Source organism: Melospiza melodia, chromosome 8 (assembly GCF_035770615.1).
Source record: "Melospiza melodia melodia isolate bMelMel2 chromosome 8, bMelMel2.pri, whole genome shotgun sequence".
NCBI lineage: Eukaryota > Metazoa > Chordata > Aves > Passeriformes > Passerellidae > Melospiza > Melospiza melodia.
In genome coordinates this window covers 7,845,940-7,870,220 of record NC_086201.1, presented here as the reverse complement: position 1 = coordinate 7,870,220, position 24,281 = coordinate 7,845,940, and the positions used below count along the sequence as shown (strand labels likewise).

At 39.0% G+C, this 24,281-nt stretch overlaps 1 protein-coding gene across 2 annotated transcripts in view; it reads right to left on the bottom strand.

Moving 5' to 3' along the window:
* DPP10 (dipeptidyl peptidase like 10) overlaps positions 1 to 24,281 on the bottom strand; it is a 437,009-nt gene that overhangs the window by 183,647 nt on the left and 229,081 nt on the right. For both annotated transcript variants that reach the window (XM_063161640.1, XM_063161639.1), the window contains exons 2-3: positions 11,618 to 11,732; positions 2,746 to 2,841 (exon numbers count right to left, since the gene is read on the bottom strand). In XM_063161640.1, the coding sequence (XP_063017710.1) occupies positions 2,746 to 2,841; positions 11,618 to 11,642 (121 nt within the window). In that variant the 5' untranslated portion in view covers positions 11,643 to 11,732. The remainder of the gene's footprint in view (positions 1 to 2,745; positions 2,842 to 11,617; positions 11,733 to 24,281) is intronic.

The following is a 24,281-nucleotide window of genomic DNA, read 5'->3' as shown; positions in this document are numbered from 1 at the left end:
GTTAAATACCAGACCTTACCTAAGGACACAGTGATTCATCCACCACTTGAAATCCTTAAATCTTTCCTTTTGTTTTTCTACAAAACATGCTCCAGACCCTGAAGACACTGCTTACAGCAGGAGCCACTTTTTCAATTTCTATCCCTACCCCTTCCCAGGAGGGAAAGATGATAAAACTTTCAGATGGATACAAATTATCCCATTCCAAGAGGAGCAAAAGGTAGTAAGTAGCTATTTATTTTCTGCTAAAATCATCCTGTGCAGAGTTCACTTATCCTGCCAATATCCAAAGAAAGTGGCAAATGCTCCCCTCCAGCTCCACAGTAATGAATCTGAACTTATGTATTTCATTTTCCATGCATATAATGCCATCACTGCAATGCCACACTGCCAGGAAATAAAGTCTTAAAAAATAAAAATAGAAGCAGGAAGCAGAAATGCTGCTTTGCAAAACTATTCCTTGGGGTTTTTTATTGCCCAATATATTGGATATCATTAACTATACTGGCTATTAAAAAAAAAATCCCAAAACCTATACATAATTTTTCTGTGTTTATCAAAACTACTAAAAATTCATAAATCCTTAATTACTCCCACTTTTTCTTTACTTCTCCTACACACACATTCTAATAAACAAAATGTTAATTCTTTCCTCCTATTTTTTGTACTATTGGACTTCACTGTTTCTTTGGCCAATAAACTCAGGAGAACACCTGAGTTTAATGTAAAAAGCTTAGAAGTTTTCACACGGACTCAGAAAACCATCATTGCAGAAAGACTGGATATTAGTACCAACGTACTGTTAATAAAACACAGGGCCTTCCTCTAATAAATAGCATTTCTAATATTATTTTCAAGAGATGGAAAAGTTCATACCTGTACAATCTCATACCTTTTACATTGGATTGTTTACAACAATTTTTTGCATGATACTAATACAAATTATATTTCTGCATGATGCTAATAAAATTTTTTATTTCACTGTAGGAGCTTTTTAAGATGGATTTTGAAGACCCCAGGAAAAACCTGTATCCAAGCAAGAGTACAGCATCAAATTCTGCATTTCTTTTTTACCACATCTGGAAAACTCATAAAAGAAGCTTTGCTGTTATTACAGGCTGTAGAAGAGAGTTAAGAAATACAATTAACTACATGTTTTATAGCTTCACCAATATTTAATGTAGCTCCATCCACAGCCTTTTAGTTTTATTGTCCTGGGTTTTGAAATTAGTACTACTTTTATGCATAGAATATTATGCACATGTTATGAGGAACTACTAGAGTTCTTAGGAGAATAATCTCATGGATTTTTTAAGTAACAAGAGGAATGGATAGAACCAGCATAATGATGTTCTTCCACTATGTACTTACCTGCTTTTAGTGACCCCTTTATTTTACAATACTGGGCCTGGGATAACTTTATTTGACAATTAGAACCAGTGTTTTTTAAATTGGGTGGGGTCAGAAGCAGCTGTTTTGTGAATTTAACAGAGAAAAGAAAATTGAAAACCTGCTTTTATGATTTCATTAGCAAAAACACAAGAAACTGCTCCTCCTGGCAACAGAACTGTTCCAGCTTTACTCAGTATCACATTTTTTAGCACTGACTGCAGACAGAAACCAGTCCAAAGAAGAAACTAAGGGCAACTCAGCAAAAGTGAGAGGAAACTAAACTGAGTGTCCCTTCTCTTAGCCCTAAACTAATGGCTAACAAATAACAACAGATACAGGTGCTGGGGAAAAAAAAAGATTGACCATCCTTTTCTCCTTTTTATGCTTTTGCTTTTAAATGCACTTATGTTTATTATACCCACTTCATTCTTCAGAGTTTATCACAAAGCAATAATTCAATCACAGAACTCCCTGCTAAGTAAAGCAGTTCTAGTTACAGTTGAATGCCAAAGCTGATATAATTGAAGCATTATTTCCATGCAAGGTCATTCTGAATTTACACACACAGCCACAGACTGCCAGACTCCTGCCTTGCACAGAGAGCTCCACAGCAGTTTTGTCTTGCTCAGTTTTGCACAAATCCTGTTGTCATTTCTTTGATTCTGTCAGGAACACCCAGATTACCACAATGACACAAACCAGACAGTTGCTATTGCATTACCTGTACATTTCTTACAGAGAGAAAGTGAACAAGGTATGGCAGCAAGAGAAAAGGAAGTCAACGAGTTGAAAAAAAAAGAGTTTGAATTTGTTTTCTTTTTTACATTAAAACTTAATTTTCAGAGAAATCTGCATGCCAAGCACAAATCATTCAGTAAATCAGAATACTAAATACAATTTGTAGTCATCAGAAAATTATGTACAAGTATATTGTAAAAGTATAAACGACTGTACAAGTATATTGAAATATTCAAGTCTTTTTTAGATGCAAAGAGAACCAGTTCCCAAACTCCAAAGTTCAGATATTAACAGAGTTGATTTTCCTGCGAATCCACAAACAAGATCCAGTTCTTAAACACAATTCTCCATCACTGCTTCCAACTGAGTCAGGAGCATGAACAGATCATTTTAATGGGTTTCTACTAGACAGAGCTTTAAAATTAGAAAGCCACTTCAAAAATTAATGCAAGAGACGTGATTCAGAGTAAGAAGGAAAACTGGGACACTGGCCAATTCCAAGAGGGTTTGAAATTTTAACTGATTTTATTTTTTTTTCCTCAGTGACTGGATAATATCATTCAAGACTTAAAATTTTTACCTAGTTTCAAATTAAGTGAGAGTTTATGAACTTACCATTAATCCATTTGGCTTCTGGATTATGAACTACAAACTCTTTTCTGAAGAGATCTTCCAAGGATAATCTGTTTTCTGATGAATTTGCAAGTTCATCTAAAATAAACACAACAAGATCATTTTAGATAAAGATTGGAAACAATATATTCTCTGTTATTTGCAAAACACTGGAATTATAGAACCATGGTAACAATACCTTGCTCTTTTGGGTTTTTTTCACAACAAGTAAAAGTATTGTTTTTGTTTAGAAAAGCTTCAGGAAACAAAGAATTGGTACCTTCTGGACAGGAAAACTACAGGATTTAGTGTTTGGCTATTTGAGCAAAGCTCTTCCTTACCACAGCCCCACACCATAAAAAATTACAAACAGCACCAAAATTTCCTGACAGCCAAAGGATGTTGGCCACATTGAGTACCATACACTGAGCGAAACTAGATAAAAAAACTTCTTCAAGTAAATTTGGAACCAACTTCACCTATTCCACAATTTAAAATAAAATTTAAAAAAAATCTACATGCACATTTCATAGCCTGTGCTTGCTTTCTAGTGACATGAACCTTGGCTAGGAGCCTTGTGTTTTTCCCAAACATGACCCAGGAATATTGTGCTCCTGAACATTAGCCAACACTGACTTACAAAACAAAACAAAATAAACCAAAATTATTTTCCTGCATCTAAAATCATCTCCACACTTCAGAAAACTGAAAAAGACCCTCTGCTAAATATCAGCGTTCTTGTGCTGGAAGCTAAAAAAAATAGTGAAGATTTCAATAGTGAAGACTCAAGAGTGAACTGCTGCACTACCAGGGGTAATGTTGAACCATTACTATTAAAGCAAAAGTTTTAGTGTCAAAAGACAAACCCACCAAGTTTCCAAGCAATAATCACTGACAGCAGCTTGCACCTCACCTGACTGCTTTGGGCTGTTTAGAACAGAAAAAAGCTGCCAAAAGCTGTGCTGGTTGTTCCCTCTGCAAAAAGATCCACCTGTGCATTTCTCACACAACCAGCACAATGCCCTGCCAGCTTTTTAAAATAATTTTGTGTTATTGGGCAGGTTACCATAAATTGTTGCACTCTTTGTCTTCTCTATGAGCTTTTCTTTCCTTCTCCTTTGCGTTAGGAAGATTTTGTCCTTTTAGATATTAAGCAGTGATCTGGTGACAGGCACATACAAAGAGAGTATCTGCTATCACAGCAGTCAAGCATCTTTGTTACCTTTGTGTCAACCCATGATGCTACCAGGACATTTTTAACAAAGAAACCTGCTTTGCAAAGGTCATATCCTGTAATACATTTTGGATGAAAATGTGACCCTTCAAAGAGAATAAAGTCAATCAATAGTTTTGTTATTGGTCTTTATTCAGCCAAATTTCTCAATTAGAGGGCCAGTAGAAAGCTTACTGGAATCAACAGCAATATGATATTTTTGTCTTTAAATGTCAGCACTGCCTGCTGCAGTCACTTCAGCTGATATTAATAAAAGCTCATCCTTGGTGTCCTGAAAAGAAACTCCCTTTTAATGCACATCATGAATTTACAATGGACACAAGGCCATCCCAGCTGCTCACTCCACAGCTCTGCTGCATTTTTCACGTTGCTCCCTCCCAGGTGGCAGCAGGGCTCTGGAAGCACTCACCCACTGCAATCAACTCCTCTTGCACTCCTTGTCTTGTAAGGATCCTCCCTCATAAGACAAACACTCTAATCCTAAAATAAGCTTTTTTTCCCTCTTCCTACCTTCCAGGAATCAAAATAGCCTGTTTAGGTTTGTTTTTATTTTTCATCTGCCAGTCCAGCATGGGACACAATATTCCACTTGCAGTCTTACTGGGGCTTTACAGCAGAGCAACATTATCTCTCTTGATTTATACCTGATCCCTCTGTTTACACACCGTGGGACCTTGTTAGCTCTTGCCCCTGCCACACACTGTGTTTTTATCTTCAAAGTGAGCACATGTTGTTATGTGTGCTCTGCTCAGCTCCACAAACACCTTCCTCTGTCTTCAGAGCACTGCTCCTGACTTTACAGCACCAGACACTGGGCTCTCCTCATGCCCATTATCCCCTTTTTCCACAGCCTTGTTGACAACCTTACCCTGCACAGGCTGTTTTCCACCACCTATTTGGATTCCACTCACCCTGGTCCTGATGCTGTTTGTAATTCCAAACGTGTTCCCCTTCTAACCTCACCTGAGTCTGTTTCTACTCATTGTGACCCTTTATTTTCTGCCAGTTTGCCAACTAGCAAACAAGCTCACACAAGCTGTTATGCTGTCAAAGATTGCCTTGCCTATGACAGGTTTTTTTTCCAACTGCTTAAATAAAAATCACTAAAATAATACATCAGCTGAGCACAGAGAGGCTATTAGAGAAGGAAGGAACACCAGTCTGTTTGCTATCACATCCCTGGCAAGAAATCTCGATATAAATTGGATTTTAAAGTAATTTTTAAATTATAGTTAGCATTTGTAAACTGAAAAAAAAAGGTAACTTCAAGCAACTTTACAAAATGTTTTAGAATTTTGGGTTTTTTTCCTAATGCTAAGTTTTAACCAAATCAGAGTCCTGTTTGTACCCTTAGCTCCACCTTTGCCCTCTTTCAACACCTCAGATGTTTATCTATATAGATGTTAACATCTACATGTTTATCTATAACAGGATGAATTACACATCCTGGGAACCCTCAAAACATCAGTGGGTTAATCTTTATTGACACAAGCACAAATTAATTTTACCCCACCACGTTTGTACTCAGAGGCAGGGGAGAACAGGAGGGGTGGCCCTCTGTGTCAGGGACCAGCTGGGATGGATGGATGGATGGATGGATGGATGGATGGATGGATGGATGGATGGATGGATGGATGGATGGATGGATGGATGGATGGATGGATGGATGGATGGATGGATGGATGGATGGATGGATGGATGGAGGGATGGATGGATGGAGGGATGGAGGGATGGATGGATGTGGATGGATGGATGGATGGATGGAGGGATGGATGGATGGATGGATGGAGGGATGGATGGATGTGGATGGATGGATGGATGGAGGGATGGATGGATGGAGGGATGGATGGATGTGGATGGATGGATGGATGGATGGATGGATGGATGGATGGATGGATGGATGGATGGAGGGATGGATGTGGATGGATGGATGGAGGGATGGATGGATGGAGGGATGGATGGAGGGAGGGATGGATGGAGGGAGGGATGGAGATGGATGGATGGATGGATGGATGGATGGATGGATGGATGGATGGATGGATGGATGGATGGATGGACGGATGGACGGGTAGATGGGTGGATGAGGTGACCTGACCTTATGGTCAGGATTAAACAAGAGACAGGGACAGGTGACATTATTGTCACCTTGGTGGCTGCAGCAGGCCATCCCAGCTGGGAGAGCAAGGGCAGTGTCCTCACATCCACAAGCCCTGGTCCTTGTGGGTGACTTTGGCCACCCCAATACCTCTTGGGGGACAGCACAGTGGGGCATAACCAACCCAGCAGGTTCCTGGAATGCATGGTTGGTAGTTTCTCCAAGTGACAAGGACATGGACCTGTTGGAGCAGGTCCAGAGGAGGCCAAAAGATGCTCAGGGGGCTGCAGCATCTCTGCTATGGAGACAGGGGGACTCCATAGGGGGACTCTGCTATGAGACACAGAGGGACTTTTGGGCAGTCATGGAGTGACAGGAAAGTGGAAATTTCTTTAAACTGAAAGAAGGCAGGTTTAGATTGGGGAATTCTTGGATTCTTCCCTCACAGACTGGAGAGGTCCTGGCACAGGGTGCCCAGAGCAGCTGTGGCTGCCCCATCCCTGGAAGTGCTCAGAACCCTGACAGGGCTTGGAGCCACCTGGGATAGTGGAAAGTGTCCCTGCCCATGGCAGAGTGGTTGGAATGAGACCATCTTTAAGGTCCTTTACAACCCAAACTAATCTTTGATTCTAGGATGTACTTGCTTCATTTTAAAAACTTCCTTTTACTACTTTCCATTTATTACATTGCAAAATAGCCTAATGTCTCTTTTTCATTTCCCTGTAAATTTTATTGAATTATTCCTAAAAGGAATGATATTTCCAATGTTCTCACGCTACTTACCACAGATTTCTGTATTTTGGTCTGAAATTATATAGATATAGATATATGTATATATGTGCAGCAAATGACACAGATTACAGAGACACAAACAAAATCAAATGCTAAAGACTAAATGACCGCTTCTTAATTGTACATCCAATTAAAAACAGTTCCAATACTGGCATGTATTAATTCAAAGTGACAAACCTGTTTGTGCTTACTAAACTAGAAGGCTCCAAAACTTGAAATTAATGGCCTTGCTAGTTTTCATGAGTTTACAGGATATTATTTTTGCAGGTTAAATATAGTCTAAACACCTCATAAAATCTGCCTTCTAACTTAGCAAATAAAACTAATAATTATGTACTGTAGTATGCCATTAACTGAAGCTCCCTACTGACTTTGCTGTGGAAAAAAAAAAGGTTTTATGCTAGAAATTAGGATAAAGGCTTGATGTTAAATTCCATCTGAAAAAAGAAAAAAACACCACTAGTAAATGGTATGCAAGCTAGCAGGTGTAACTGGGAATTAGCATAGCTCACTTTGTGTTATCACGACAAAGGAAGAAAACTTGCCAGAAAATAGCTGGATATCAAAACCTGCCTGCCAATTACAGTAGGTACAGGGAGCCTATACAGAACTGAACAGAAACCTGAAACTGCTTGCAGTAAATACATCCATATCACAAAAAAAAAAAAAAAAAAAAAAAAAAAAAAAAAAAAAAAAAAAAAAAAAAATTAGTTTGCTTTCTTTTCCTTTAAGAGTAGTATGAGAGAGAGTATGGAGAGGTCAGTCCTAACCCTGAACAGTTTATCTGCTGGACAAAATCCAAACAGATTCTCTTCCCAGAGCTTGATTTGACTCAACCCTTTCCACAAAAAAAGGTGTTTTCTGACCATTTCTCTGACCTAAATGTTTTCTGAAGTAATTTTTCTGAAAAAGTGTCTTTTTTTTTCTATCACGAGTGAGTTTTCCTTGAGTGTCTGACTAGGCAGGTGCCACTTTGCTCAACAGCAAGTGCACATATCAGCTAGCATGGTTTAAATGCCAACATCAATATCTCACTAATCAAGTCCTAGAAAAAGCATTTGAGTCTCCCACACCTTCAGAAACTGTAAGTTAACATGAAAGTAGAAATACTGACAGTCCCAAAAGGAAAAAAACAGGTTTAAGTAAACAAACACCTGTACAGGGGAGGCCAAATCCATACAACTCTTAGGCTGTTCTTAAATGGTTTTTCATATAAAACTTTCAGCTGCTAATACTTTCAATTGAACATTTGCAGTTCTGAAATACAGATCAATAGTGGCTCATCAGATAGGTCTTCAAATAATTCCTACAGTGTGGAACTGTCAGGATGCAAAGCAAGAACAAGCTGATTCAAAGGCAGGAATGATTTAAAGGCACTGATATCTTAAAATCTACCCAATATTATTTCAGTACATGCAGGTGTGAGGTGAAACCTCAAAAGCATAAAATAGAATAAAGGCAGCAGAAGAAAGGTGCCTGTGTTATATTTATACTGACATACAAACCAAATGATGGAATCTCATGGATGTCTCTGTGTCTCTGCATTGGCCACTAATTCCCAATATAAAGATTTATTTATAAGATTATTTTCAAGGTATTTTCTTTTGTTTTCTCTTAAATATTTCTCCAGTCTACTCCAAATCTACTCCAAATATTAAACAAAACTCACTAGGTTCATAATGCAGTTGCCCCAGAGAACAGAGGATCCTGTTCTGAAACTTCCAAGTTTTCCACTCCAGTTCTCTGCATTAGCAAGGGCAACTTCATTCTTTGGCATCTCTGCATTTTCTTTATCATTGCACTTTTCTAATTTTGAAGAAAACCAGCAGGGATATTTGCCTGCAAGCCTTCTACTCCAGGTATGGAGCAGTGTAGCAATTTCTACTTGCTGGGAGCAGTGGGGTTTATTTAATGTACTCCTTAGTCCATGGGGCCTCACAGAGAGTTCCTAAGCCCCAACAAGTGGTTACTGGGCTGAGAGTTCATTCAGACTCTGCCACTAACGTTTTATATCACTGGATGATTTGTTCTTCTACTTTTCCATCTCTTTTTGAGAACATTCAGACATTTATAAAGATTCTGAGTATTATCATAGATTAAAAGCAAGATGAAATGATCAGAAATGTTACTAATATTGTTGGCACAATACCTTTACTCCAACTACAAACTTAATTGTAACACAGAGGTTTCAGATTTGAATAAAAGCCAAGATACTAACAGGCCAAAATACATCTCTTATTTCAACAAAAATCCTGCCTAGTATGGTATAGTCAAGTTATATTTCATGTAATTAAAGATAATACAAAAAGAAAATCAAGAATTTCCGTTTAGTTTTAGCACATTTCTATCTTTAGTGGAAGCTAAAGCCTCTTTGAAGCCTTTTGCAAATGAATTACACTTTCTTTTAAAGACATGCTATCCCATATGGAAGCATTGATCCCTCTATGAAAAGGCAGGAAAGCTGCTGTTCAAAATCTGAGAGAAGTCAAATGACAGCTGTTAGTGTACACAGACCCAGGAGTTTCTTATATTGTGGACAAAACAATGTGTAAATAATTACAGGCAAAAGAGATCACTGCTGTTGTGTTTGGCATATCAGTAAGTACATTTTTGCCTCCAAAAAATACCAGTGAAACAATCATGCTTCTGAGCCATAACCATCTGAAATTATCATCATTTCCATAAAAAGAAGCAGCATGATGTACAGTGTTTAGGGGAATTTACATGAAATCTAAGAAGCACCCATCCATACAGGCAGAACTAAATAGGGAGAGAACTCTCTGATGCTCAAAACAGTACCAGAAATGAGCACTGAAACATCCCAGGGTAACAAAGGACATTTGCACTGAATATCTTCATTCAGACCTGTTATATTTTATGAGAAGGATTTTCAAACCCAAATATTTATAATAACAAGTTAGCATTAACTTGGAGCTGAGCACTTCGCAACAGCCAGATGTGAGGGAGGTCTCTACTCTTTTCCTCCCCTCAAATACTGAACATCCCACAGTGATCTTAACACATGTTCATGACAAAGAAGTGTCAGCTATAATGCTTAGAGTAGAAAAATATCTGCTTCCCAAACCACTAATAATTCATAATAGTCAAACAAATTAATAATGAAAGTGAAGGGGGAACAGCAATGATTAGGGCCAAAACAGGGCAATGATCTATCCTACCATACACCCTAAAGCTTTCCACGGTGAGCATTTCCAAGCCACAGGAAAGCCCAGTTTTGCAGAGCTAGACTGTTCTGGGAGAAAGGTTTTCATTCCTATCAAGCTTCACAGTCTCTCTGGGATATCTCAGAGCATCTGAGCTGACAGAACTAGTTTGCACTTGCATGACTTCAACTGAAATGTAGGTCCCAGCTTACACAAGTTTTCAACCAAGATCTCTGCATTTTTGAAACAGCCTCAGAGATGTTGTAATTCACTGAGCTTTTTTATAATATATTTTTTTAAAGTTAACATTCCCCTACGTTGTTTATTCTGTTTCCATGAGTGCCTTCAAGGATTTCAGCTTATTTTTTACATCATTAATAATTCTATGTAGATATAAGAGCCACAACTGAAAGTTATTATTGTAGGTTCCAGCAAACACTTGATATTTTGTAAGTCTTCAAAAAAAAGGGAAACATCCTCCTTGAAACAAAAAACAGTCTTCTGTCTTAGAGTGTACTAGGATACACTACCATGCGCTCTCAAAATCTCTTTTTTCTTATTCCCTGAAGAAGGCTCCTATTCACTGAGACTACAGCAGCACAACTTTGCTTTTATTTCTCTCAACTTGATCTAAGTGGAAATAAGCAAACAGTTATTTTGGACAGCACCCTGCATAAGGAGTAGATATTTATACAAAACAGAGGAAGCAGACTATCCCATAGTGTTCCTGCCTTCTTTTTCCAGCTGCCTCATCCCCTCTGACAAGCAAAGCTTTCTGATCCTTTTCTATTTATCCTCACCACCTTGCTCTAAAGCAGCAGCCCTGTGCTGCTGTACTTGCTCATGCACAGCTTCCCTCAGTGATTTCACCTCGTGGCCAAACAGCCTGGAACCATTATTTACTGAAAAGAGCTTCATTAACTTTCTGGTTTACACAAACTGAGCACTTCAATGGCAGAATATTTGCAGACCAATATTTACTATCCAGGCATGCCATGCAAATCAGGTACTTTACACTCCAACTTTAAAACTGGCAAAAGGATTCAAAGTTTGGGGTTTTTTTTAAACTTGTGCAGTGTTTTCTCTTTTTATCTACTTCTTCTCTTTTTTTTCTACTTCTTCTTGCCCTCTCCCTTTTTTTCTCTGTGACTGAGCCATTACTTTTCCGTTGTTGTTTCTGAAAGAAAGACTTGTGCGTGTACAGATGGAATATCCATGTTCATGATTCAGAGAGAAGTTGCATTCTCAGAATCAGTTTTCCATGGAATACAATTTTCTCTTAGCTCATCTCTGAATCTGAAATTACACGAAAAACCAACAACAAACTCTTGAAGTCAGCTCACACCTGCTGAGACTCACAAGGATTGCTGTAACACCCTCAAGACAGACAGAATCCCGAGGATCTATTGCCAACCCCAAATATTTCTGCTCCCCAAGGCCTCCAGCAGCTCCCAAGTCCCTACAGCACCAAATTTACAACAGCCACAAGTTAAGAATGCTTCAAGTCAAGAGACACTTTAACATCCATTGCTTTATGACTGCATTATGAATCACAGACCTTTAAGAAGATAAAATAAAGAAGAAGGTTACCTGGGGTTAAAAGAATGACTGACATGGTGATGAGTGAACAAACAACCAGAATCACCAGCAGTGCAATTGCAATTCCCTTCCAGTTCCTCTGCGGAGGGCTGTTACTTCCAAGTTCCTACAGGAATGGAAAAAAGTGAAATAAAAGGAAAAGACCACATTTCTCAAACATACATTTCCAAAACTATTAGCAATAGGAATATTGCTCTGTGCATGCTCATAGTGTGCATGGGAGGTGATTATGATCTCTCCCCTCTCCACAGCACACAGAGTCATCCAAAGGTGTGCAATTCTCATGCTTTTTTAATAGATTTTTTCTTTTTTTTTAATATATATATGCAATTTTGTACCCCTAAGAGACAATCCAATGATGTTATGCAAGCTGTCCAAAATACAACTGGTGTTAAAATGTCCTGAACATAAACTTCAGGACAATATCAACTAGCAGTTTATAAGATAATTACAGAAATGAAATGTAGCAATTTACTGCAATTCCACCTAACATGGTATGGACCATAAAGGTTTAAATACACATCCTTTTTAATGCACACTATTAAACTTATTTGTAATAGAAAGCATTAGCAAAACTGCCTGAGGCTGCATCTATTCCATCTGAAGCTACAAGCTCTTTTGCTCTATGCAGTAGATCAACTGTAAACTGCTCCCCTCTTAGTTATAAAAAAACAACAGCAGCTTATAACAAATGTTAAATGAATGCTTCTCTAAGTACCAGCGCACTTAAGCCTCCACCCTCTGTGCTACACGTTTAACTCCTGCCAGGCACCATTTACATATTTTCAATCCTAGCAATGCACTGCCCACATTCATGGTACAGTTTGAATCCAAACAGCACATAAACAGCTAAAAACACAATGACAAAATTAGTGCAATTGTTTCTTACAACCCCAACACTCCCTCACAGAAAACAGTACTTTATCTATCTAGATTTGGCAGGCAGAAATGTTTCTCTACCACAATTACATGTGCCTTTAGTTACTAATAATTTTATTTCATAAACAATTATTAATAATAATAAGCGATGAATTAATAATTAAATATGCTAATTTTTGCTATGGTAAATCCTTTAATTTTATTTTGCTATAATTAAATGCTATGGTAGGATTGTAAAAAAAAAAAAAAACACAACCAAAAAAAAAAAAAACCCACAAAAAAAAACCCTCATGCTATGTTTTACAAGCTTCCAGAAGCATTGTAAAATTTTTTCACATTCGCATTATTTCATTTTGTATTTCTGGGCTCTAATGAGTGTGAAATGGGTAAGTCTTAACAGAGAGTGGCAATTTTCTTGTGCCTTCTTGGCTCACATGCGCTACTTCAGCATCACACATCACCCACAGCAACAATTGTGTCTTTAACTTCTTAAACGTTGTTTTTTTAACTCCTTGCCAGTTCATTTCTACCTATAAAAGACACCTTCTCTCTCTGGTCCTTTTTTCCAGAAAATAAAAGGGGAATTGTCCAACACAGGCTCTAAGCAATCCCACGGGGAATTCTCACGGCCATCCTGAGCGCATCACAGCTCCCAGCAAGGAATGTCCCCACTTGTGCCCACTGGACACATCATGCTGCCCAGCCTACCTGAGGCTGCTCATTTTTGAGATTTTTACTCTCACCAGAGTGGCAGAGCAGCCATTCTGTCCCCTCAGGGCAGCCCCTGCCACGGCTTCAGCACTCGGGGGAAGAAATGGTGTAAACAGGAGCTCCTGGCATCCATCTCCTTTCTCCACCCCATTGCCCCTGCTTCCCAACCACTTCCAAGCCTGCCTGCTTCCCTCATTTTCCTTCCTCCCTTGTGAAATGCTAATTACCACAGCCTGTGGGGCCTTAGACATTGCAGGGATTCACAGCTTTTCCACAAAAACACAGAATTTCTGCGTCCTGCAGGTGAACTCAGATCCAAGCTATGATTTTCCCTTAGGCAAGAATTATTTTAACAGCGCAGTCTAGGAAACACAAACTTATTCTAGAGCATCACAGTGTTAGCCTTATTTAAATGACATCTGAAAGAGTCCAGTTTAAGACAGGAACTAGAAGCTCACAGAACCAAGTGCTGGTGAGAAAACTTTAGTTCCCCTCAGAGCATTGTGAAACCCTATTCCAAAGAACTGACTTAAAATGACAGAAGCTGGACAACTTGATGAATGTGCCAAAGCTCCTAAAAAATGTACCAAGTCCTTATTATTCACAAGGTTCTTCTCTTCATACATGAATATTGTTCAGTTTCTAAAAATAAAGCTTCACTTTAAATACTTCTGCAAATTTCTGCAAGGAGAATACCAAAGAGATGAATCAAGTACTGAGCATACAAAGCTTAATGGTACCCACAGTGAGAAAGAAGAGAGTTTCCAGCTAGCTGAAAATTTGGAGACTGGCATAAAAAGAAGGATTTGTCTCAAATTAAGATATTTGGTTTTAATATTTGGATAAAAATCACAAGTTGTATCAAATTATTATATTGGAAATTATTAAAGTCATGATGATGTTATTGAGAAACAGCATTCTTGTAAGGCACGAAGTCACTGAACACAGTATTAGAAAATTGAAATATTAGAAATATTGATAAAATATGAAGAAAAATTGAAATTAAGTTAAATGAAATATTAGCAAAATTACTATAATGAAGTGAGTTCATAGCACAGTCTCTATCGAGGGCATCTCCAATTAACTTTTTTGATGCGAACCAATGCAACTCTTGGGATGTAGCCTACAAAGTTTTAAAACAGTGGAAGCTGCAGTCCTTCAACAATAAAACATTTTTAGCCTCGTGCTGCTTTGAAATGGCCACAAGCAAAAGGCAGCTAAAGAGACCTCTGGGCTGTGTATCACTGGCAAGGCAGAAGCTGTGATTTCTGAGTGTGACAAGAAGATAGAGCCCTTCAAGAGCAAACACCACAGAGAGCCATACAATGAGAAGCTTTTGAAAACATGTAGTTTCCCCATAACTATCTGCTAACTGGCACATGACAACAATGCAGACACAGATGGAGATTTAAGCATTTAATCTCCTAAATAGGCTCTTCTATTAATGTGGTTTGAAAAAACACCAGCTCTTGAATATGGTGGTTTATATATAACACTACCTATAATGTTATTATAGATTTTGCAGTCTAAATCTAATGAATCAGAAAATGGCAGCACAAAGAATAACACAATTCCAAGTTTTCTCATTATTTATAGCAGCTTTTTCACAAACCATTTAATTGCATTGTTGCCAAAAACAATCCTCAAGTAATACATATTTCTGAATGCAATTTGTGACTAATACCTTACTAAAACACAGCTAAACAGAGAAAAATGAAGCACTGCTTGCACAAAATCCTTGTACACCAATGTTAGAGGTTCCAATGGTTCCAACTGCTGCTGCTGCCAAATGCTGGAGACCACATTTACCAAGAGCCTGCCAGCACTCACCATCAGGGATCTCAGTGCATGCAACCCAAGGACAAAGCCTAAAGTTCCTGCTCTGTGATTGTCTCCATCCACTTTCTGTTGAAAAGACCCATAAAACACAGGTCTTACAAAAGCATGCACCATATGTATGATACAGCACCACAGGGACTGCAAATTTTGCAACCAAATGAAAGGCCAAAGGAATCAAAAGAAAGGCTAAAGGAACCAAAAGGAAGGCTAAACTAAAAACCTGCAGGGACTGGGGGTGGGAGGTAGGACAGGTTGAGGCTGTCAGAGGACAAATGAGTCATTTCAACCCTTCCGCAGCCCTCTGTGCTAAATCCCACTCACCACTGCAAAATAAGGTATTTCAGAGAGAAACGCTGAAAAAAAATACATCCAGCAAATATTATATAAAAGCAAATATTGTTTAAATAGGCTGAAGCATCCTTCCTCTTCTAGGCTGTTTTCTAGATATATAGTCCATCTCCAAACACAGTTGTCAGGCCGATGATGAACTGATTCACTACAGGCATGAAATCTGAAGCAGCAGCAAGACATGGCTTTGAATACCACAATCTATGGCACAGAATCACAAACAGTTTGGGTTGGAAGGGATCTTAAAGATCAGCTCAGTCCAAGCCCCATCTTCCACTGAACCATCTTGCTCAAAGCCCATCCAGACTGGCCTTCAACACTGGCAGGAGACACACAGCTTCTCCCAGGAGCCTGCTCCAGATCCTCACAGTGAAGAATTTCTTTCTTATATCTGATGTAAGCCTGTCCCTTCAGTGTGAGGCCATTCTCCCTTGCCCTGTCACTACAAGCCCTTGTAAAAAGTCCCTCTCCATCTCTCCTGTAACCCCTTTACAAGCTGCTCTGAAGTTTTCACAGGGCTTTCACTACTCCGGGCTGAACAGCCCCATCTCTCCCAGCCTGTCTGTGCAGGAGAGGTGCTCCAGCCCCCTGGGCACCTTTGTGACCTCCTCTGGACTCCCTCCAACAGGGCCCACACCCCTCTTACCCTGCAGGCCCCAGAGCTGGATCCAACTCTGCAGGAGGGGTCTCACCAGAGCAGGGGAGAGAGGCAGAGCCCCCTCCTTGCCCTGCTGCCCCAGAGGGCATGGATGCAGCCCAGGATGCTGCTGATCTCTGTCCTGCTGCCCCAGAGGGGATGGATGCAGCCCAGGATGCTGCTGATCTCTGTCCTGCTGCCCCAGAAGGGATGGATGCAGCCCAGGATGCTGCTGATCTCTGTCCTGCTGCCCCAGAGGGCATGGATGCAGCCCAGGATGCTGCTGATCTCTGTCCTGCTGCCCCAGGGGATGGATGCAGCCCAGGATGCAGCCAAGGATGCTGCTGATCCCTGCCCTGCAAGTGCACCTGGCTGGGTCACACTGAGCTTTTCATTCAGCAGCATCTCCAGAGTTCTTCTCCTCAGGGTTGCATCCTCTGCCCAGCCTTTATTTGTGCCTGGAATTGCCACATCCACATGGAGGACTCTGCACAGGGCCTTGCTGAACTTGAACACAGGCTCATCTCTCAGGCCTGTCAGGGTCATGTGGGACAGTGACAAAAGCCTTGCACAAGGCCATGGCACTCTCTTTGCCCTGATACACCAATGCTGTAACCCTAGAAGGCTGTAGTCTCATTCAGCAGTTCTGAGCTTTTGTTCCCTATTTTTAAATAAAATACAGGTTCTGACACAGATGTTTTATATTTAGAATACAAAAACCATGACATTGTCTCCATAATGGTTGCATTACACTATATTCTAAAAAGAAGACCTAAGTTCCTATTACAACAGAAATAAAAACATGAAACTAAATTCAGCTAGATTTATTTCAAATAAAAATATTTTTTATCCCTTGACACAAAAATGCAAGCACATATTTTAAGTAGTATTGGGGATATTGATTTGAGAAAAAGAATCACTCAGAATTAAAAGATGTAGTAGAAGAATGCACAAAAAACTTGCAAATATTTCCATATTTCTACCTGAACAAACTTACAATCTTTCTTGTAAGTAGCATGACCAGAAAAAAAATCACAGCTTCCTTCCTGAAGCTCATCGAGTCTCACAATTTTATTGTTAATCAATGAGGATAAAAAGTCTTTAAGACATAATTTTTCCAACAAGTGTGTACAACTAAGGTTGTTGTAAGAGAACAAAAGGTCAGAAAATATTGGCATAGCATGTTGCATTAGTAAGTCAGGTTTCTGAATTATCCTAACAGCATTTTCTGGACTTCTTGGAGAACTCTTTGTGTAAAGCACAGCTCAATTTCCACCATGGAAATCATGCCAGAAGCAAGAGCAGAATGCCTGGTGGGAGCAGAAATGTGGAAGGGCACTGGGTAAAGCCTGAGGAGTTCTGAGTGCCTCTGCCAGGCTTTTCCAGAGGACATTGGGTAGTTAAAATGCAGCATTCCCTTTGGGAGAAGGAGTGAAACCCAAATTTCAGAGACAAGCTAACCCTGACAAACCAACCTGCTTTTTCTCATAGAGCTTCTGCTCATGCTGCATCAACTCAGCTGACAAATGCAGAAAATATGCATTTCACTATAATAAAGCTAAGAACTAGAATTCAAGCAGCTTTAACTATTTCTGCTGGGTTCAGCTCAAACTGAATGCAGAGATTCTGCCACAATTTCTGCAGTCCAGAGTGAACTTTACCAAGCTGCTGTGCCTGACTGTCCAGGTCTGCAGATGCACATTGGTGTTTACCCCTGGACTGTGGTTATTTTGAACACAAAACCCACCAGCAGTGTCTGGGGCTTGCCAGGTTTTGTGTTGAGACAGGTGAAAGATCTTAGAGGAGCTTGGTTTGGGCTGTAGCAGTTTCTGCCAGCACGACATCTTCTGATGCTCTGAATAAATCACCTGCTTTCTTTTGTCTTTTTTTCTTTTGTTCTGTCACCAGGACAAAGCCTACAGAGAAAAGCACTAAGGAGAATCACAGCCCCCTCCTTATTTTGGCAAGAATCTCAGGGGCAAAGTGCATTAGAGTAGGAAAAGCAAACGTAATTTGCTTTGCAGTAGGAATGAGAATGAGTCTCACTCTGCAGCTCAGATGTAATCACAACAACATCACTTCATTAAACTCTTGCCATTTGCATTCCCCAAACATAAAGAAAAGGTGACAAAAGAAAAAAAAAAGACTAATAATTTCATGTCACATTTCAGGTGTTTTAAAAGACAGACTCAATACACTTATAATGGAAAGGTTGTAGTCTTTCCAAAGCTCTTTGTAGAGCTGGGCTTGCAACTGATATTAAGTACTACCTGCCCTGGGTTTGCAGTGTTCTATTTGAAGGGAAATTACCCCAGCAAGCCTTCTGATTTTGTGATTAAGTGATTGTGTCCATTCCATTCCAGCTGTTTTTGACTAATCCCACGGCCTAGATAGCAAGAGAGATTAAAAGACAGATCCACAAAGTGGCACAGGATAGTTCTAATCCATTTGCATAAGTACCTATCATTTTCATCCCTCATGTTCCCTTTATAATCCTCTGTGTTATAAGATCCTGTTGCTACAGTTCTTGTCTCAATGATTATGGTCACACAATTGCTTTCCCCGGTCAATATCTTTATTCATGAAAACATTGGCACTTCTTTTCAGAGTCATTGTAAAATGCCACTTTCAGAGGAATTCAGGATTCTGTCAGCTCTATGGATAACTGGCATTTTAAAAAGAGAGCAGCTTGTTAGCAATTACCCTGCTCAGAGAAGGTGCAGGGTTTGGATCTGGGAACAATCTCTCTTCATATTTTAATTTCTTTGTGGTGCTCTGGTAGAACAAAGCCATCCTTTGGTATAGCCTAAGTGAAAACAAACCCAGACCAAAACAACCAAAACAAACCCAAACCCACCCCTCCTCAGGAAAAATAAACTAAAACAAATGCGCACATATAAGTCATTCTGAGAAGTGTTGATCACTCGCACTGGTTATTAAACTTAAAAAACACTTTGTGCTTTCTTTCAGCTTGATCATTTTTGCTCTAAGTAGAGAGATCTTTTCCTTGGACCTGCAAGTGTCCATTCATGAACTGGATCTTGGTTGTTTGGGGTATTTTGGAACAGCTTAGTCAACACCCTTAGTTCCAACTACTAACAAAAAAAAAAACAACCCAGAAACATTTATGGAATCCATTTAATGTATTATGGCCAGCATTAAGAACACATTCCACATCTTCCCACTCATTTTGCAGTGTACCTTGTAACACTTACTCAGAGACAATGAGCTAGCTATTACACTAGACAAACAAGTAAAAGCTTAACTTCTAAAGCATTCTGCTGAAACCCTTGTTCAAGGTCTAATCCCAGCAGATGAGTTTAAACCTCAGGTCATTATTCCTGCATGTAATAAATACAAAAGCAGAGATGGGTCAGCACAACTGATCAAAAGAGAAGGGAAAATTTGTGCCCATCGCTAACACAGTAGCATTCAAACAGGGAGGGGGGGAAGTAAATTATCATAGTTCTCAATATTAAAGAAACTACAGAGAACACAGGCCATGGAAAATACTGCCATAAGCATTGCTGAGGAGCTGGGGCAGAGGGAGACTTGAATAAAGTAATAATGGATGACAGAAGAGGGTTTTATCTGAAAAAAGCAGCAGTTACAATGTAGAGTGAAGCTGCAGCAGGCAAGGGAACTCCTCCTGCTTTTGCAAGCTGAGCTGAATGCAAGGCACTGTCATGGAGAGGAGCAATGCCAGCATCAGAGGCAACTTCACTGAGCCTCAGCATTTCAGAGTTGTTATCTGTTGCAGACATCTTTTATGAAAAGTCCTTTCCTTAAGATTTTTCCTCCTGAGAAGCTGAGAGGCCTCAGGAAAAATGTAAACAATGGTTATCTGCTGCTGTGGAATGCAACAGGTGCATCTGTGATTGGCTCATGTGGTTGTTTCTAATTAATGGCCAGTCATAGTCAGCTGGCTTGGACACAGAGCCCGAGCCACAAACCTTTGTTATCATTCTTTGCTATTCTATTCTTAGCTAGCCTTCTGATGAAATCCTTTCTTCTATTCTTTTAGTATAGTTTTAATTTAATATATATGATAAAATAATAAATCAAGCCTTCTGAAACATGGAGTCAGATCCTTGTCTCTTCCCCAATCCAAAAACCCCTGTTCACAGTTATCCCTTTCCACCCTGGGCTCACAATCTTTTCTAGTTTGTTTCTAACAAAGTTTTGGAAGTAAAAATACTGTACTCTTTCCCTCCAGTCCAGCAGAAACACCTGGAGAGCTGGGGGGAATAACAAAGTTCTGACAAGACCTGAGGAAGCATCTTGAGGTGACAGAAGTATGGAGGGACATTGAGAGTTACAGGAAGCCACCCTTGGGGATCTCTGCAATTTCCTGAGGATGACAGCTAATGAACAACTGCTTTATTAAATAGGACTCCAACGTGCCCTGCAAATCTCAGCTCCAGCCAGAAGGTTGTCCAGAGGAGTCTCACACTCCTTGTGGGGCTGAGCTCACCAACAGCTCTGCCCTGACCTCAGGTTGTGTTCCTTGTGTCCTCACCAGACCAAAGCCCAGTACTCACACCATGCCACGTGTTCTTTTCATCACACCAGTCTCATCTGGAAGCTAATGAGATCTTTGATTAGGAAAAGCCACCTCTGTAACTTGAACACTGCCTGGGAGATTACATGGAAATGAAGCAAGCAATTTCCAATGAGCCCATGCACCATATCTACAGGAAATCAACATTTACTTTGCCAGAATTAAAGAAAATTCTTAGGAGTATTTCACTAAACAAGTAAGGCCAAGGACAGAAAAGGATGACAAAGGAGCAGGCATAAACATGAATTTATGCAGGTTACTATGATGTAACACAAGAAGTCTGCATAAACACATAAATGGCACAGGCATTTATGGCCATAAAGGTATTTTCACATATTTCTATTGATCCCAAGTCTAATGAAATGTCACAAGATAGTAAAATATGTCTTTTCTCTTCTCACAATCCCCCAAGTAAAATAACATATCTCAAGAAAAAAGGACTTAAAAAATAAATGAATACAGGCTATCCATGTTGCATACCTATAGGTTTTTCTACAGATATACCAAAGTTGCTGCTGGAATTTGTACTTTTCATTGCTCAGAAACAAAATTATACTTTGCCTGATTGCTTAAATAAAAAAAGGCTTTAAAATGTATTTTTATTTCCGGATATACTGGCAAGGTCCCATAAGAAATGATCTTTAAGACTGACATCAACATTTTCAACATTAATAAACAGATCTGCTTGACAACACAACACTGCAGTTCACTGAAGGTTAGATAAACAGCAAAGGTTACCAAACTGCAGCAATGTCAAAGTCATATTCAGATCTGTGCCACATAATTTTACAATTTAAATTTAACACAGTGCTCCTGTTTTTAATGGTAAAAAACTGCACTGGTGCATGACTTTCAAGTAAGTTCACTGTTAGAGCAGAAAGAACAAAATCAACTTTTGGAGCTTCTCACTGTTCAGGTATCTGTACACATGCTTAATTTTATGCCATTTAACAGTCCTGGAGAATGGATCTGACAGAAACCATTTTAGATGAGTGAGATTAAATCAAGATTTATCAACCTATGAAATACATTTGCAAAGATTATTTTGCAAATTTACATCAGGATTTTTCTATTTGTTTTCAGATTTACATATAAATTACATGCAAATAAAACAAGTAGTTTAAATCCAAATGTGCCTTAATAAGACTGTGCACATACATATGTACACATGCACATATCACTGAATATATACAGAGATAAATATTATTGAAGTCAACATTCCAATAAACAAATAAAAATGTTAATTAACCAAGGAGTTCCAGTACCAGAAAAGGGAACACAAACAAAATCTCTGTGTTTAGAGGGATCTAAAGCAGTAGAAAGTTACATTTTGCCAAGCTCAGGTGAGAATGGGAAACCAGCAAATCTTTATGAAAATATTTTGTTAACAAAAGTATAGCAAGCAAAATTACTCAGTCAGAATCACTGGATTCTAATTGGAAATTTATAATTTAATTTTCCCCAGTCTGCTTCACCATTAAATTACCTGTTTTTCCAGGAAATGGAATTCTGTTTAAAGCACTAAAATACTATGATTCTATGATCAGAAATGAAGATATGGGGTTTTTTTCCTGCACTTTTTTTTAGGATAAAAAGACCAGAGAGGTGATCAGGAAATTGGTAGATGTGGTAGATGTAATACATTATGCTACATTATATAGAGTTAATACATATATATAATGACCCAGCAGAGCCAAGATCACATTTTGCTTTAAAACAGTGCAAGTTCTCACCGTACTAAGGACATCACATTTTTCCAACACTCATACACACATCTAGAGCTTATAAAAAAGCATTTATAGAAAGACAATGGGTCACAAAATCATCTCTTTACATATATTCCACTCAATTAAAAAGCAAATTTAGTACTAGGAGGAAAAAAAAACATCAGGAATTTCTTGGCTGTTTTACCACATTCATTGATTTTTTCAGTATACTTCCAGATAATGTAAAAATCCAGCTTTCTTTTCCCTGCAAAGTGATTTTACCTAATGGCCAAACCTATCTGCATTAAACACCTCAAAGGCCCTTTATCCACTATGTTTGTTTGGGAAATGTGAGCCACCCAAAAAGAGTCAAGGTGCTCCTATTGGCAAAATTGCAATTATATTACAGTTTATTATAATAAACTGCAATATAATAATGGTGCCAAGAAAAGCAGTGATGCTGTCAAGCACTCCCTGTATGCTTTAATATTTTTACTAATAAAGGTGAGAGCATATCACTGTCTTAGAAATTTTGGCAGAAATCCATCCAAACTAGCAGTTTTGACTCCGAGAAAGAAATGAATGGCACCTTTCATTTTCCCCCGAGTAATGTCTTTTTTCTGTATGATTCCAATGACAAATAAAGCAAGGATGAGCTCTATAAAACACATCATATCTATTTATTTTGGGTTTCTTGCCATTTAAAAGTTTGCAGACTTATAATTGGAGTTCTGATAAACAGAGATAGAAGAGAAAGACTTTACCAATGCAGAAGGGGGTGCCTGCCTTTGGCAGAGCTGTTACACTAAACATGTAATGATTCATGATTTCATTCAATGATTTCATCATTGGATGACAAGTTCCAAGCAGCCCTGTCACTGAATTTTCCATTAATGCTCTGGAAGATCATTTGTTGTCTACAGATCCAGCACTCACAACAGGCGCTCAGCTCAAAACCTCTCCTTGGCTCTGAGCTTTAATATAAGAGCCAAATAATTCCTTCAGATCCGTTTCAACAGCTCCTACTGAAATGTCTGGAGGCAAATATTTGACTCAAATGAAGGTGTTGGGCTATGAGACAGACTGTACCACTATGGCTTTTTTTTATACTATAGGCCTTAAATAAAAGGGATTCTTGTGATACTCCATAATTCCCCAGATTAATAATTTAAAAAGTGTCAACCTTCATTTCCTTTTTCTAAATACTTGCTTAGCTTTTAACAAGAATGAATAAACATATTCAGTGTGTACTCAAAAACAAGCTGCTAGAAGTCAGAATCCAGACCTACATGGCCAACTAAACTGAATAACTTCATTAATAAGCTACAAAAGGAATTCTCCCAGATTCGTGCCATGCAAAAATGGGTTCACAGGTAATCTTGAATGTTCATAAAATACAAACCACTTTCAAAGCAAAAACAGGAGAAAAAAACCTCCAAATTAAAGCAAACAAACCACCCACAGAACAGAAGTCTGGATTTTATCACAGATAAGTGGCAGTGATTAACAAATGTATTTTCAAACTGATGGAAACTTGCCAAGAGTTTGGGTTTCAGCTAATTCACATAAAGGGAGCTGTAACAAAAGTGTTGGTGTAGTTAATACCTGACTTTTGCAGGAGAATTTCTTTCTTCACATTTTGTGTTGATTTGATACCTGTGGGGTTTCCTCCTGATTTCTGCAGCTCACAGCACCGTATGCTCCTTATTCCCCCCTGAGTAACTGAATAATCTTTTACATCCCTGTCTCCACTGTGTAAACAACTTATGAAATTTTCTGGAAGCAGCTGCGTTACAACTCCTGAGATTGCAACTTCAGGCAGCTCTAGCTGCTCCCACCGGATAAAAATTTTGAGGAATATTAAAATTGAAACCAGCAAAGCTGCTTGCAGCTGACCTGACACATGCCAAGTGGCAAAGCCAGCAGCTGGCTGCAAGCTGCTCCTGTGATTTCTGGCTAGAGTGGCCCTTGGAG